The sequence below is a fragment of the Zosterops lateralis genome (assembly GCF_965231275.1).
Source record: "Zosterops lateralis genome assembly, chromosome: 15".
NCBI classification, from domain to species: domain Eukaryota; kingdom Metazoa; phylum Chordata; class Aves; order Passeriformes; family Zosteropidae; genus Zosterops; species Zosterops lateralis.
In genome coordinates, this window is record NC_139775.1 from 13575757 (window position 1) to 13589705 (window position 13949).

Genomic DNA, 13949 nt, shown 5'->3' on the forward strand with positions numbered 1-13949 from the left:
ACACCTGAAATAGTCCAGCAAAGAGCTTCAGCATTTTCCCCTGAGGATCACAAGCATGACATCCCTTGAAGGTGCCCTAAACAGAGACCAGCCAAGAGAGACAGAGCCACCACTCTGGCACAATCTATTTCACACAATTCAAGAGCCTCCTTCCTGTTCCTTCAAGGGCAAATTCAGAGCTTCTGAAGTAGCAACTCTGCTTTTTCCAGCATCTCACCACTGAGCCAACATCACTCAACATCCTTCCTGTCTACCTACAGAGCTGCCTTTGTGAGCAGGAGCTCTGGGTGTAAAGAACAGAAGAGTGTAAGATATTTGCAGCTTTATCAATCAGTGAGGCCAAGAGCCAGGAAGGCAGAGGATGAATCATGCCTGTATTGCCCGAAAGCTGCTGCAATAACGTGAAACCCTGTGAAATGACTTCCGATTAAATCTGTTTTGAGTTCCCCCTCCTAAATTGCCACAGACCACAGACAGTGATGGCCACATATCTTCACTAGCTTCCTGCCACTCTTGCAGACTAGCACATAGGATCTCCAGGGTGTACACACCTGTCAAAGAGCACAGGACATGCATACACAGGGATCAAGCCTATGACTTTACAATTACCCCCAAAGTTGACTCAACTTTGTTCTTAGGCAAGGTGAAGATTTCAAGATGAAATTCACGTTCTGACAGAGCAATGGATTGCTCTGCTTTCTCCCCACTTCAGCAGTTAAGGAGTTCTTTAAGTAGCAAAGCATAAAAAGGAATATATAATAATTGTCTAAATACATTCAGTATTTAAACCCCAGGTGAGTTTCCAGGGTGGCTGCAGACAGAGCACATAGGAGCAAATCCCTCTACCAGTTCAACCTTCTTTACTCACTAACAGGTTCACTTCCCAGGCAAAGAGTGCAGTGAAAGCAGAGCTGTTCAGCATTCCCAACTCCCTGTGTGCATTTGGAGCAGCCAAAAATAAACCTTACAAACACCTAAGACTGAATCAGAGCCCTGCCAGGGCAAGCACTGTGAATCCTGTATGAATAATCAGCCACAGCACAGGTCAGGCAACTGCCTCTGCCCCAGGCACAAAAAGGCCTGGGGTATGGTCATGAGAGACAGGTCTCCAGGGGGTTAATGGGGAGCCTGAATGTGGATCCAGTGGAATATGCAGATACATAGACTAGAAGAGCATCATTGTATGCACAGAAGTACAGAGACATGGTCCACCAGCCTTTGCATGGCAGGTATTATTACACCCTCAGTCAAAGTGCTGCTAATTTCTGTCTCAGCACTTGCTGAGTTTCACACTGAACCCTCGGTTACTTTTAGGGGTCAATGTTTCAGGGTCCAGTGCCCACATATTTCATCAGGCTAGTGGGCTTTGTTTCAAAGTTGACTGCACTGATACATATTTTGTTGGAATGGTCCCACATCATCCATCTCAATTTCTCAGTACTGTCAAGAGGCCACCAACAGCAGCAGGATGGGAACACACACAGCACAGCCCTGCAGGGTCAGGCTCAGTGTCCCTCTAAAGTCAGTATCTCATTTCCAACTGAGGATGCTGGCACAGAGTAGGAGTACAGGATCACTCCACAGTCCTATCTCCCAGGACAGAGCCATGAATAACTATGAATAACTCACAGGCTCCTTATGCCAGAAATGTCTTTGCATGTAACAGTTCTGTATCCATCTCTATATCCATCCAATGGCTATTATTTCAGAATTTATCCAGCTCATTTTTTTTTAATCCAAGCAAACTTCTAGTATCCATAACTGCACAAAAGCCCCAGAGCTGAAACACATGCTGTGTGACAAGCCTGCTGCAGCTCGTCTGCAAACCTGTCATTTCCTGGGTTCACTTGTCCTGTAGTTCTTGGACCAGAAGAGTGACCAGCTTTTCCCTATTCTCTTTCTCAATACAAGTCCTGACTTTACAGATCTCTTCCATATTCTTCCTACCATCCCCTTTTCCCACACCCACATCCAGAAGCTCAGTCCTGGTACAGGGGCTGTTTCAGACCTCTTGCCTGAGCTGGTTTAGTTTGGACTCCATTCCACCAGCATCACAAAACTCAGGAATATGCAAACGCAAGGCTGAATGAGAGGTATCTGCAAATCCAGCTTCTTCTAACTGATCAGCTGGTAGCAGCCTAAAAGTTATTAATAATGTCCATTTCAGTTAAAATAAACAAAAGGAAAAATGCATCAATAGCAGACAGTCTGGGAAATTCATCTTTAAAAGGCCTGTGCAAGGTCACAGAACCAGAATGAAAGGCAAATCCACCATGCTGTGGGTCAGGCTAAGAAAGGGGGAGAGCACATTAAATACCAGAGTTGGCACATGATCAAGGAAAGCAGCTTAGTGAAATCTACTGACCCAAAGAGCAAAGGAAAAGCTTTGTCCAAAAGCCTGAGCATGTTCCTAAAACTGACAGGCATCCTAAATACATTTAGAAGTTTGCACAGTCATTTCAAAGACAGACCATCCTTCCATTTAAACAGACAAATGAAGCTATTCCCATGTTGATTTCTTTTCTTTCAAAATCTCCATTTTACCAGCATTCCCACTTAAAATAAAGCTGGCCTTTTTCCCCCAAGAAACATTCTAAACAAAAACCAAACCAAAACAAAACCCCAACTTAATTCAACACTACCACACAAACAAACAACATCTGCTTTTTCCAACACCACTGCTCCTCTCCAGCACAGTGTGTGCATGTTCCTACAGACACCCCCAGGAGGTAACAGACACCGGGGTTATTCCACTGCAATCCCATCACCACGTTCAGTGGTCACACTCCAGCTATTTTCCTCCATTTTTCAAACCCCATCACTGCAACAATTATCTTTACAGTGCCTGCTACACAAAGCCCCAGCCAAGCCCCAGGTACCTGAAGGGGTCTGCACACACAGCTCTTCTGGCTGAGGCACAGGAATCCAGGTGGACGCAGCAAAGAAACAGGGATCCTCAATGTGTTCTCCAGACAGGATGAGCCAGAGGAGAAAGCTGCTGGCTGTGCCTCTCTCTCCAGGAGGATTGCTGCTGGCACAGCAAGGAAAAGGCAGGAAGTCCAAAGACAAGAGGAGCAGTGGGGTTTCAGTCTCGTGGCTGCCAATAAAACCATCTAGCATGGATCAGACCCAACGAGTTACAAACAATATCCCAAACACCGGGCATGAGCCAGCCCTGTGAAACTGGCCAGATGGAGGAGCTGAGGGCAGGAAGGGATGGGGAAGGTGGGACAGGCCTGTGGCCCTGAACTCTTGGGGAAAGCTGCTAAGGGCACAGCAAAACCCAAGCTTTGGCTGAGACCACCACCACCACTAAAAGAATACCTGAGAAATGAAACAAGCACTGCCATCAGCACTGCCCAGGGCCCTCTCCTGCTCTCCCAACACTGGCTGCTGGGAAATGCTGTAAGGCTTTGCAGACCCACAGGCTGCCACAGCAGAAGCTGGGTCTGAGCAGCCCAAGCAGCTGTGGCACAGAGCTGTGCAGACACAGTGCCCTTTGAGCCCTGCCCCTCAGGGAGCTGGCAGCACTGCCATTCCCACACACACCCCACTGGCCCTCTCACTGCTCCCTGCCATGCACAAGCTCTGCCTGAGTTGAGTGCTGGTACAGGCTGATGCTGCTTCCAAGAGCCTGCACCAAATCACACAGGCAACAGTTCCTCAGGGTTCTGGCTTCTTGCTCACAAGCAAACCCATCTGGGAGCTAGCTGCTGCCCAGGCAGCAGGCTTGCCTCACTCCACTGAGCCACTACAAGGTGTTTTACCAGCATAAACTAACCCTAGTAAATTATTTCCCGTTGATCTGGCATCCTGAAGAGGTTCAGATAGTTTCAGATAACCCGGAGAGGAAGGGTAGGACCAGCCTACTCAGTGATGGCTCAGCATGACAGCAGCTCAGGTGAGACATCAAATACAGGCCCCAGCTGCTGTCCCCTGCCTGTGTGGAATTGTCCTACCCCATCACCACTGGGGATCTCACCTAACTGAATCAGCTGAGAAATACCAACCAAAACTGCCTGGTTTGGAAGAAGCCAGGCAGACCCCTAGACAGGAAATGGGAAGCTGCATTGGGTTGGTATTTCATGCAAAGCCTTGTAGAGGGATGGAATTCAAAGAGGCACAGCAGGAGGGCAAAGCTTTAGCTGAGACTCACTGAACTTGGAAAAGGTTCAGCTGCATAAAGACACAGAGGGTTTTAGGTACAGTACAGGTAATGAAAACATCTGCCAGTGAAGTGTGAATGTACGTGAGCCAATCCCAGGATCAAGAAAGGAGACCTGATATCCCTTTGAGCAACTGATTTTCTTGATTTTCAGAAAAACATGAAGGTCATGATGGAAACCAAACAAAAATGAGTTCCTACTTGAACACCAGCATTAAAAGCTTACAAAGCAGCTTCACCTGAGACCTGAAGGTGTGGTGCCCTCATATAGAAGAGAGAGGAAAAACAGGAAGCTCAAAAACATCTTCTGATTTCTGTTAGTCCCCAGATCTGTAGTTGAACTCCTTCAAATACAGGTTAAAGGATGACCCCCAACTGTAACACGCAAACACTCACAAGCAACAAGCTGATCTTCAAGGTCCTTTTGTTGCAGCAGACAAAGGGCAAAACACTAAAAAGAACTCGGAAACCAATGCTTAAAATTCAAGCTAAAAAGATGTCTCAGACATTTGAAAGAGATGCAAGCCAAGAGAAGAAGCAGTGACCCAGCCCTGTGTGCTGCCCTCCTCCTCCTGCTGGCACCAGCATCCCCACAGCTGTTGGGTGATCCACACTGGGAACTGACCCACATGAGGTCAGCAGAGAAAATGGCTCGTTCCAGCCCCAGCTCCTTCCCACATGGCTCCACAAACACTTGTGCCAGCAGAAGGAAAGGGGAAGAAGCAGGAACAAACAGAGCAGCTGGAGCCAGATGACTGGACTGCTTTTCAAGGCAGTATAGTTTGAAGTGATTGTTGAAAACATGGCCAAAACCTCAGATTTTTGTAGCACTGTGTGCAGCCAACAATTATCCCAGAGAGGTGGTGGGTTCAGCATCTCTAAATAATCTTCTGAGAAGCACTCTCAGTGCAGGTGTTGAGTGCAACAGGAATAAAACATTACTGTGTCACCAAAGGCTGAATGAATTTTTTGGTGGGGTCATTAGATGGGAAAACATCCAAACCATCCACAGATTTCTCCAGAGCTGACAGCCAAGCCTCACACCCGGGCAGCTTCCACAGAGGGGCTCCCAAGGCAGGAGCTCCCCCTGCTCACCCATGGACTGGAGCACCTGAAAGGAGTAGGTGGAAGGGAGGCAAGCAGGGCAGGCTGGGCAGAGGGGCCTCTTCCATCTCCTCAGCACGTGTGGCCCAGGTGACAGAGGCAGGTCTGCAGCACCAGCCAAGCACACCCAGGGCCATGAGTGACCTCCAACTCCACCTTCCAGAGCAAACCCAGCCCAGAGCCATCTCCAGCCTACTGAGACACCAGCAAGGACCACAGCGTGCACAGAAACCAACCAACAGCAAGGAGGGAGCAGTGGAAAACCTTCTGGAGCACTTTGGCATCTTCACCCTGTTTATATTTCTCTGTGAACACACCCTGAGGCTTTGCCACCACATCCAATAGCCACGTTTCCAGCAGCCACATCCTCAAAGTCTGGTCACAGCCTGTCACTTACAGGCTCCATCAGGGCACAGCATGATGAGATACCTGCCAACAGCTCCAGTGATGGCACAACAAGCTCTGAGCAGCATTCCCATTCCTTGGGAAGCCAGCAGAGTCAGCACTGCAGGGGTCTGCACCTTCTTCAGGAAAGAGAGATCACAGACATTATTTTAGCACTGGGATGACACTCAGGACAGAAGTAAACACTGGCTCTGGATGAATTTGGAACAGCTGCTGCCTGTGCACCCAAGCTCAAGAGCAATTTCCTTGGTAATGTGTCTTAGTGATTACAACATCGTTCATTTAGAAAATACAATATCAATAAACAATTGATGGAAAAGCAACCTCCCCTAAAAAGATCACAATGGGCCAAACCAAAAATTATGTCAGACCAAAAGCTACTCATCCTCTATAGCAAAGACTCTGGGTACTAAAAGCAGCTAAGAATCACTGTTTGTTGTGCTAAATAAAAACGTTTCAATGGCAAAAGAGATCAAAACTGCCACAAATGACAACATTTCCTATGGAAAGTTACATAAAACCACGCTGAATAGCAATCTAAAAAAATCTTAGAGGAAATAACAATAACAAACACTGGAGCCACCAGAAGACAGACTTTATATTCAGGAAGGATGGAAGCCACAGAGCCATTCAGAACAGTTTTCTTGGTATGTTCCTTTGAAACTCAGAGTGTCCTCACTCCCCATCACACACCTGATTTCTCCAGCACCACCACGGTTCTGCTCACCTGAGTAAAATGAGAGAATAAAAAATGCCCACAGCAGCCCAAGCCCAGGGGAGATCCTTCAAAAGACCAATTAAACAGCCAAGAATTCAGAGCAGAGCTGGTTTGGCTGGAGCTGCTGTTCCTCACCATTAACTGACATAGCCAAGGACACAGGAGAGCCACTCTGGTGCTCTGATTTCTCCCTTGGCTCGTGTTTGATAGCCAGGCACACACCATCTCCTGGAACAACTGGAAACAGCTGCAGGAAGAGCTGGTCTTGCTCTGCAGGTGTGTGCACACCTCTGCACATTCATCGTGTGCCCAGTGGCACAACTCATTCATAATGCAAATAGAAGTAATCATAATTCTAGCTTGGTTTAGCAAAAAAAAAAAAAAAAAAAAAAAAAAAAAAAAAAAACACCTCTAAGTGAAGCACACGTCTTCAGTCTGAGTGAATGGCACATTTTCACTCACTGTTCTCCCTGAAATTATAGTCCCAGAATAGCCAGGGAAAAGGAAGGTACACTCACACTTTTTGGCAGAAAAACTTTTTTCTACAGTTCACTTTTAGGCTTTGAATTTAAGCAATGGAGTAACAAAACTCCAGTGGGCTGATTGCTACAGAGCCATAACTCCCAAAATACAGAAGCTGCATTTGTCAACCCAGCTGTCTGAGCCCTCCAGATTTTAAAACCCAAGCAGTTCTAACTTTCACTGAGCCAAAGCCAAGTAAGTGCCAGACCTGAAGGACTGTAAATGCAGCGTCCTGTGCAGTTCCAGGATGACCTCATAGGGATTGTTCCTTTTTAAAGGAAAGAAAACTTTCAAAGCAGGGATTGCTGCTGACCAGCAGAGCAAGGGGCTGGCTCTGAGCAGAGTGGAAACAGGAAGGGGAGGAGGTGGCAAAGGTAAGCTTTCCAGAAAAGGCAAGATCAGGCATGGCTTGCTATCTCTTCTCCCCCTGGGAAGGCTCTACAGTGCCAGGGAAGTATTGTGCAATGATACCTCAGACTTCTCTGAGAAGAAATTACATTTCCTTTAATAAACATTGTGCTTTAGAGATGCTCTGATTACTAAGGCAAGGTCTGTTTGCTGCTGAAGGCCCCAGAATTCAAGAACATACCCGCTGCTCAGGTCTGTAACACCACAATTCCAACGTTTCTCTGGTAGGCAAAAAGGGGCTGTAATTATATTTGAAATAAATTGTTTACCTAGATAGTTGAAGAGTGCATCCAAAGGAAATTACAGCAAAAACAAGCCCTATGTCAATCTGACATTTGCTGCCTGTGCAGCAAGCAGAGCACACAAGCAATGAAACGTGCACTCTCACAGCTTTGGGAGATTTGACAGCCAAGGTAAATGTGAAGAATAAGCTCTCTGTCTTCATCCAGTGGGAAACAGACACTGTTGCTCAAAAGGATTTGACGCAGTTTGGATGATTTGTCAAAATCTCAGCTGCTAATTTGCTCTTTGTCGCATCATCCCAACACACATTAAAAAAAAAACAAAAAACCACCTCCTCATTCCTACAGCAGCATGGACTGAAACAAGGATGAGAGGTGAGATCTGAAGCTTCAACCGGCCCTGGATAGCAGCAAGATGAGGAGGACCAAAGAAAGGAGCAAACAGTCGGAAATCCCTGAAGTTTGACTAACAAGGATATGACAATAGGCAACCTCAGCACAGACGTAATTTCCACTTCTCCCTATGGAAACCTCACTTCCCAGTGGCACAGACATTCTGCCTGTGAAAACACAGAGGTTTGGCAGGCAAGCCCTGCCCACCCCAGGGTGCACTGCAGAGAGGGTCTCCACAACTCCCTGCAAACAGGTCTGGATGGTCTGAGCACACATAACACACACCAAATTAGCCTGGGGTTCTTCGAGGACATGGAAACAGAGCTGCCAGCATGACCATGGGAAATGCTGCCAAACAGATCCATTTCCTTCCAAGGTTAAATCTTGCCTGTTGCCTGCCTAATCTCCTGGGGCTAAGAGCTGCAGGGCTGAGACTGTCCCTTTTACATGTTATTCTCTCAGAGGGGAGTTATTGAGCACTAGCAGAGTAAGCAACTTGATGCCCACCCAGGTCCACTAGTTCTGAACAAAGCAAAATATAAACAGACAAAAAGAAAACAAAACAAAACAACCAACCACAAAGCTAAAAAAAGGCCTGCTACCAGCGAGAAAACCACCTGCACAACCCTGGACACCGGGGCTTCCCCTGCTCTGAAGAAAGAAACAGTCCTCATCCTACCTTCCAGCAGCACTGGGATGTTTTACCCACGACCCAGACACAAATGCCATGAAATTCAGGCTGCAGCACCCACAGCACACACTGAGATATTGTCACACAGCAGAGAGGATGCAACACAGCTCCCTGAGCAGGCAGGCAACACATGCATTCCATGGGTTCCTTAAAACTCCATCATGTACATACCCAGCAGCTGGGAGGAAACCTCACAGCAACACTGTGAGATCTGCACAGTTCATGTCCCTTTCCTTCCAACTAGATGATGATAAATGTTAAACTTGGAGTCCAGCACCTCTTCAGCTGAAAAGAAAGGAAACTAATCCACATCTGAGCTCAGGGAAAAATGTTAAGGAAGGAATCCATCCTTGAGGTTTAAGTATTTCTACTGAAATGGGTCATACACAGGCGACAGGCTGGTGGCTGCAGGAACGGCAATTAATAGAAGTGTCATGTCAGGTCATAATTAATGCTGGAACCTCTCTGAGAAAGGCACATGGTCTCCACGGGGTGCCAAAACCTCCAGAGATAGCTATGGAAGAAAGGCAGCAACCACAAGGGAAGAATCTTATCAAAAGACTGGTCTGCTGGATAAAAGCTGCAGAGTGACAGATAGAGAAATGTCAGGTTCTTCAGCTCACAGCCAGTCCTGCTTGGCAGGCACATCCCCAGCAACACGGGGCTCACACAACACACGCTCTGCTCAACTTTTCGCTGGATACACTGAATGGAAGAGGAAAACGAGCTGGTAATCCTGGTCATGGTGCCCATCTCAGGCCTTCAGCACAAACCAGGCTGTGTCTGCACTGCAGAGAGATCCAACACACTGAAGAGAATCAAACCTTTACTAATTATATCTGAGCATGAGGGCTCTGTGCCCAGAATAAACTGTCCTATCATGCCACACTCAGCAGACCCTGCCTCTTTCAAGGGAACATGTCGGGACTTGCTGGCTGCTTTCCGGGGCTGGGTTCCAGAGGAACAGGACTGATGACCCCAAAAGGAATTCCTATTCCTGCCTGGCGACCTCGCACAGCTGCAGCCTCGTTGCAGTCCCTGCCACGAGAGTGAAACGAGCTCTCTGCCAAGTCCAGTGACGAGGTGCTGGCCCTCTCCTCTCTGAGGGACATAATTCCTGCCTGTGGTGACACATCAGGGCCACACGGTCTCAGGACCAAGACACAGAGAGGACAAGCTTGTTGGAGAAGAGGTGTCTGCTGTGCTCTGCAAACCAGCAAACCTCTCCACATTGAAAGCTCATCCCCTTGGCTGAAGCCTACCCAGCACAGAGCAAGACATTCCCGAGACCAGGGCCAGCCCATGGCTTTCCCCAGAACCTGAAAAGCCAGTTTGTAGGCAGATCTCTTGCAAGTGGATTGCAAAAAAAAAAAAAAAAAAAAAAAAAAAAAAAAAAAAAAAAAAAAAAAAAAAAGGCCTGTCATGGGAAGTCCCAGAGCAGAACTAGTTTTGTGGGAGTTGCTTTTACGCTGCACAGCATCAACCTCCTTTCATGGGAACACACAGGAGCAGGAACAGCATGGACACACGTCCACATGCCAGAGCTGCTGCCTTCCTGGGGGCTCAGGACCAGTGAGCACAGAGACCAGCACAAAGCTGGGGACCTGTTCCAAATGCACAGCACCTCCTGGAAGCCTGGCAGTATCCCAGCTCAGAAATGGCACAGGCTCCCCAAGAGCCTGCACACAGACAGGAGAGACCTGGGCTGAGCAGCAGCAGCCATGAGGATTTCAGGACATGAGGGATGCAGCAGGAGGGAGGAATGAGTTATTGGAGCAAGTAAGGGTTTAAAAAAAAAAAAAAAAAAAAAAAAGGCAGATGAGCCCTTTCCTAAAGTCTATTTAACAATCAAGGAAGTATCTAAAGTTCACCTCTTTCTTCCAATTATATCAACCGATCTAACACGAGTCATCACCTCCTCCTGCAAACCACTGAGATGGAAGAGCTCGAGAGCATCATCCCTCCATAACACTGGAGTGGAAATGCAATTCTTCCAAGTGTCTGTTCCCCAGCTTGTCCCAAGTGGGCTGTTTTTATCCCCGTGGTCACAGCCCACAGGCAGCTATTTGTCCTTGCTGTCCTATCAGCGTTACTGCAGTTAACAGCCCATGCTCCTTCCTCATCCCATGCTTCATTCAGAAGCTTTGCTGCCTCGTCCCTTCCCGTTACGTTGTGACTATTTTTTTCCCTTTGCTGCAGAATACACTTTTCTTCCCAGAGGAAATTAGCAGGCATGGGGACAAAAACAGGAAGAAAGGAAACAACTTCCTGCTTGCTCAAAGACCCAGCTTGGAGACATCCCTGAGCAGCACCGTGCACCCCGCCACGAAGCCAAACCTGCAAGAGAAGCAGCCGCCACAGAACCGAGTTGTGCACCAGACAAAACTCATCTGTGCTGCCACTCACCTCTCCTGAGTTACCCTGCAGAAAAACACAGGGCGAAATATACACACGGGGCACTTTGGCACTGCAGGGATGTGTGTGGCAGGATGGGGCTGCTCGCTGAGGAGCCCCAAAGGACTTGGCACTGAGGGTGCAACCCTGCAAAAGCTCCAGTCAGGCTGCCGTGATTCCCTCGCTTGGTGCCAGCAGTGCACAGCGTGAGAACTCAGCTCAGGGACTCGATACAGCAGGAAAACTAACCTTTACATGGAAAAAAAAGCCATATATATTTCCCAGCAGATCACCTCCCAAAGTCGCTGCCAAAGCGCGGGTGCCGGCACCAGGGGAGGGACGGCTGGGAAAGCGCGGAGATGGGACGGACTGGGCTGAGCTGAGCCGAGCCTGAACGCGCACCTCCACCTCCAGCGCAGAGCCCTGAGCTCGCCCAACATCCAAACACGGGGGTCGGGGGCGGCACCTGCCTCCGGCTCCCACCCCGCGGGCCCCGAGGGCCGCTCCCTGATCGCGGTCCCTCCGCTGGCTCTGGCGGGACGCCCCTCCCGGCCAGCCCCCCGTCCATTCCCCGGCCCCGCACTCACCGTGCAGGCGGGCGAAGCGCAGCGGCCGCTCGGCTCGAGCCGCCCCCCCCAGTGCGGCTTAAGGGACCGGCGCCTCCGAGCTCGGCCCGCGGAGGGCGCGGAGACTCCTCCCCCGTGCCAGGGGCCGGCCGGGCGGGCACGCCATTCACAGCCTCGGCATGCAAATCCCAGCCGGGAGCCGAGCGGTGCTGGGCGCTGAGAGTCCCGGCGGGGAGCTGCCAGCGCCCGGGGCCGCGGGACGCCGCATCCCGCCGCGCCGCCCTGACTCACGGGGTAGGAATGCGCCGCGCCGGGCGGAAGCCACCGGCCCGCCCGCGGCCCCCGCAGCCCCCGCCTTCCCCGCTGCCTCGGCGGTGGGCAGCGCCCTGGAGCCCCGCCGCTGGCCTGGGGTGGCGGGGCACAGCGCTGGCTCCCGTTAGCATCGGCCCCGCTGGTGTGGGAACGCTGCCGAGCCCGGGAGTTCCCTTGGCTGGGCACCGCTGAGCTGCCAAGTCCTGGCCCCGCTGAGCTGCCTAGTCCTGGCCCCGCTGAGCTGCCAGGTCCTGGCCACGTTGCCCCCCACGGGTGCCTTCCCCTCCCGCACGCTGGGCTGCGGTGCTCCCCGTCTCCCCTCACTCTTTCTTGCTGTTTCACTGTACGTTGTCTTCTCCTCGCCCCATTTCCCTACACTCAGTGCTGTGTTTCCCATCAAGTCTTCACACCTCCTCTTCCAGCCATGTGGTTTAGCGTATCATCCCTCTAAGCTGTTTCTTTCCTCCCAGTTTAAACGTTTTCCCCTTCTGGAGGGCATCCTCCCACCTCGATTGCTCAGCCATCCTCGACTTTTGTCCTGAGATTGCTGCAGAAGATTTCTCCATCCATCCATCCTCCGAGGAGCATCAGTCAGCATCGTGTTGCTCACGCAGAGCTTTGCTGGAGGCCTGCAGGGTGCACATCCCTCTTGAGCAGGTCCCCAACCCACAGCTCCAGATGCTTTCAACGTTAGTAATAACTGGGGGGGGGATGATGCTCCTTTCCCATCTTACTGCATCTTCCCCGCCGACCTGCGTGATCCAGACGGGCTGAGCTCATCGGCACCGCACCCAGCCCTGCTAAAGTGCCCACCACACATCGAAGGCAGCCCCTAGAGAGCCCTGCTAACCATATCCATGGCTCATCAGCTAATGAGCAAACGCAGAGCAGCCCCAGCTAGTCCTGGCTGAGGTGGAGACCAAATCTCACGCAGAACCCCGACTGTCCGCAAAGCTTAACCAGGCACAAATTGTTTTCAGATGTTTTCTACCACATAAACAAGGAAAAGCAGCATCCAGTAAATGCGCTCGCAGGGGCCTTTCAGCATCTCCCAGGAGGGATTTTCTGGAGCTGGAGTAGGAATCTGACCCACCCCTGCTCGTTCTTTGCCTCCTGCCAATAGTATGTGTGTTTTGCAATGCTCTGTCACTGAAACGTGACTTCTTGCTCCTGTAGAACACTCTTGCAGACAGCACTGCTAACCCAATCCCACAAATTCTTGTTCCCCTCTGCTTCCCTGCCCAGCTCCCAGACTCTGGATTCTTTTCCAGAAGAGCAGAGCTGGATTAAATCTATCCTGTTGGTAAAGGAAACACCTACCTTGCTGCCATCACCAGCCAGGGTGGTTCTCCTTCAGTGCACTGGGTCCTCCTAGCATAAAATAGATGGAATAAGGTGAGTTAAGGCCAGGTTCTGACTGCTCAAGCACGAGGTGGTGAATGGTAGCAGTTCAGTGTTGAGCCCCCACCATTCCTGGCCTGGAGCAGGTCATCCAGCCCAAAAACCTTGTTTGTTTTCTCCCTCTCCAGGGAATATTTCTATTTGAAATGTGGCCTCTGAGCACCAGCTGAAGGAGAGCTCTTTCTTGGTGATTGTTATGTTTAAGGTGAACATGTGATTACATGAATTTTGCTTCATTCTTCTCTGCTGGAAACTGGAATTTCCTCTCTACTTGAAGCCCATGAGAAACTGATCTTGCCACAAGACATGGTTAAAGACCCAATGAAATAGATATCCATCAGCAGTGAATGCAGCATTTTCACTGCTGCAGCTTGCTAAAACTGCTGCCAGGCCTCGTGAGCCACACACCTGCCTGCTTCCAGCCAGGCACTGCTGGGTCTGCAGTGGCCAGGAGTGGTTCAGAATGGCCCTCAGGTACTGCAGAGAATTGTTCAACACCTCATCTCCAGCTGCATCCCCTCCTGCATGCACATTTGTATGCAACACTCCTTGGAGCATTGATCCTGTGTCATCAAGTGTCACATTGTGGCTCCACTGGATGTGGATTATAATCCAAGCAGGGAAATGG

At 50.0% G+C, this 13949-nt stretch overlaps 1 protein-coding gene across 4 annotated transcripts in view; it reads right to left on the minus strand.

Annotated features, from left to right (window-relative positions):
• The window catches only part of RHBDF1 (rhomboid 5 homolog 1), a 35980-nt gene extending 22688 nt beyond the window's left edge, over positions 1–13292 (minus strand). The window contains exons 1-2 of one of the 4 annotated variants that reach the window (XM_083872764.1): positions 13241–13284; positions 8820–8933 (exon numbers count right to left, since the gene is read on the minus strand). Coding sequence is in view for 1 of the 4 variants with exons in the window: in XM_083872762.1 (XP_083728888.1) it covers positions 13241–13251 (11 nt within the window). In the remaining 3 variants the exon portion in view is untranslated. Of the gene's footprint in view, positions 1–2879; positions 2951–8819; positions 8934–11629; positions 11696–13240 lie in introns of those variants that run through there. The other 3 variants (XM_083872762.1, XM_083872763.1, XM_083872765.1) reach the window with 3 other exon arrangements.
• Between the last annotated feature and the right edge of the window lie 657 nt (positions 13293–13949).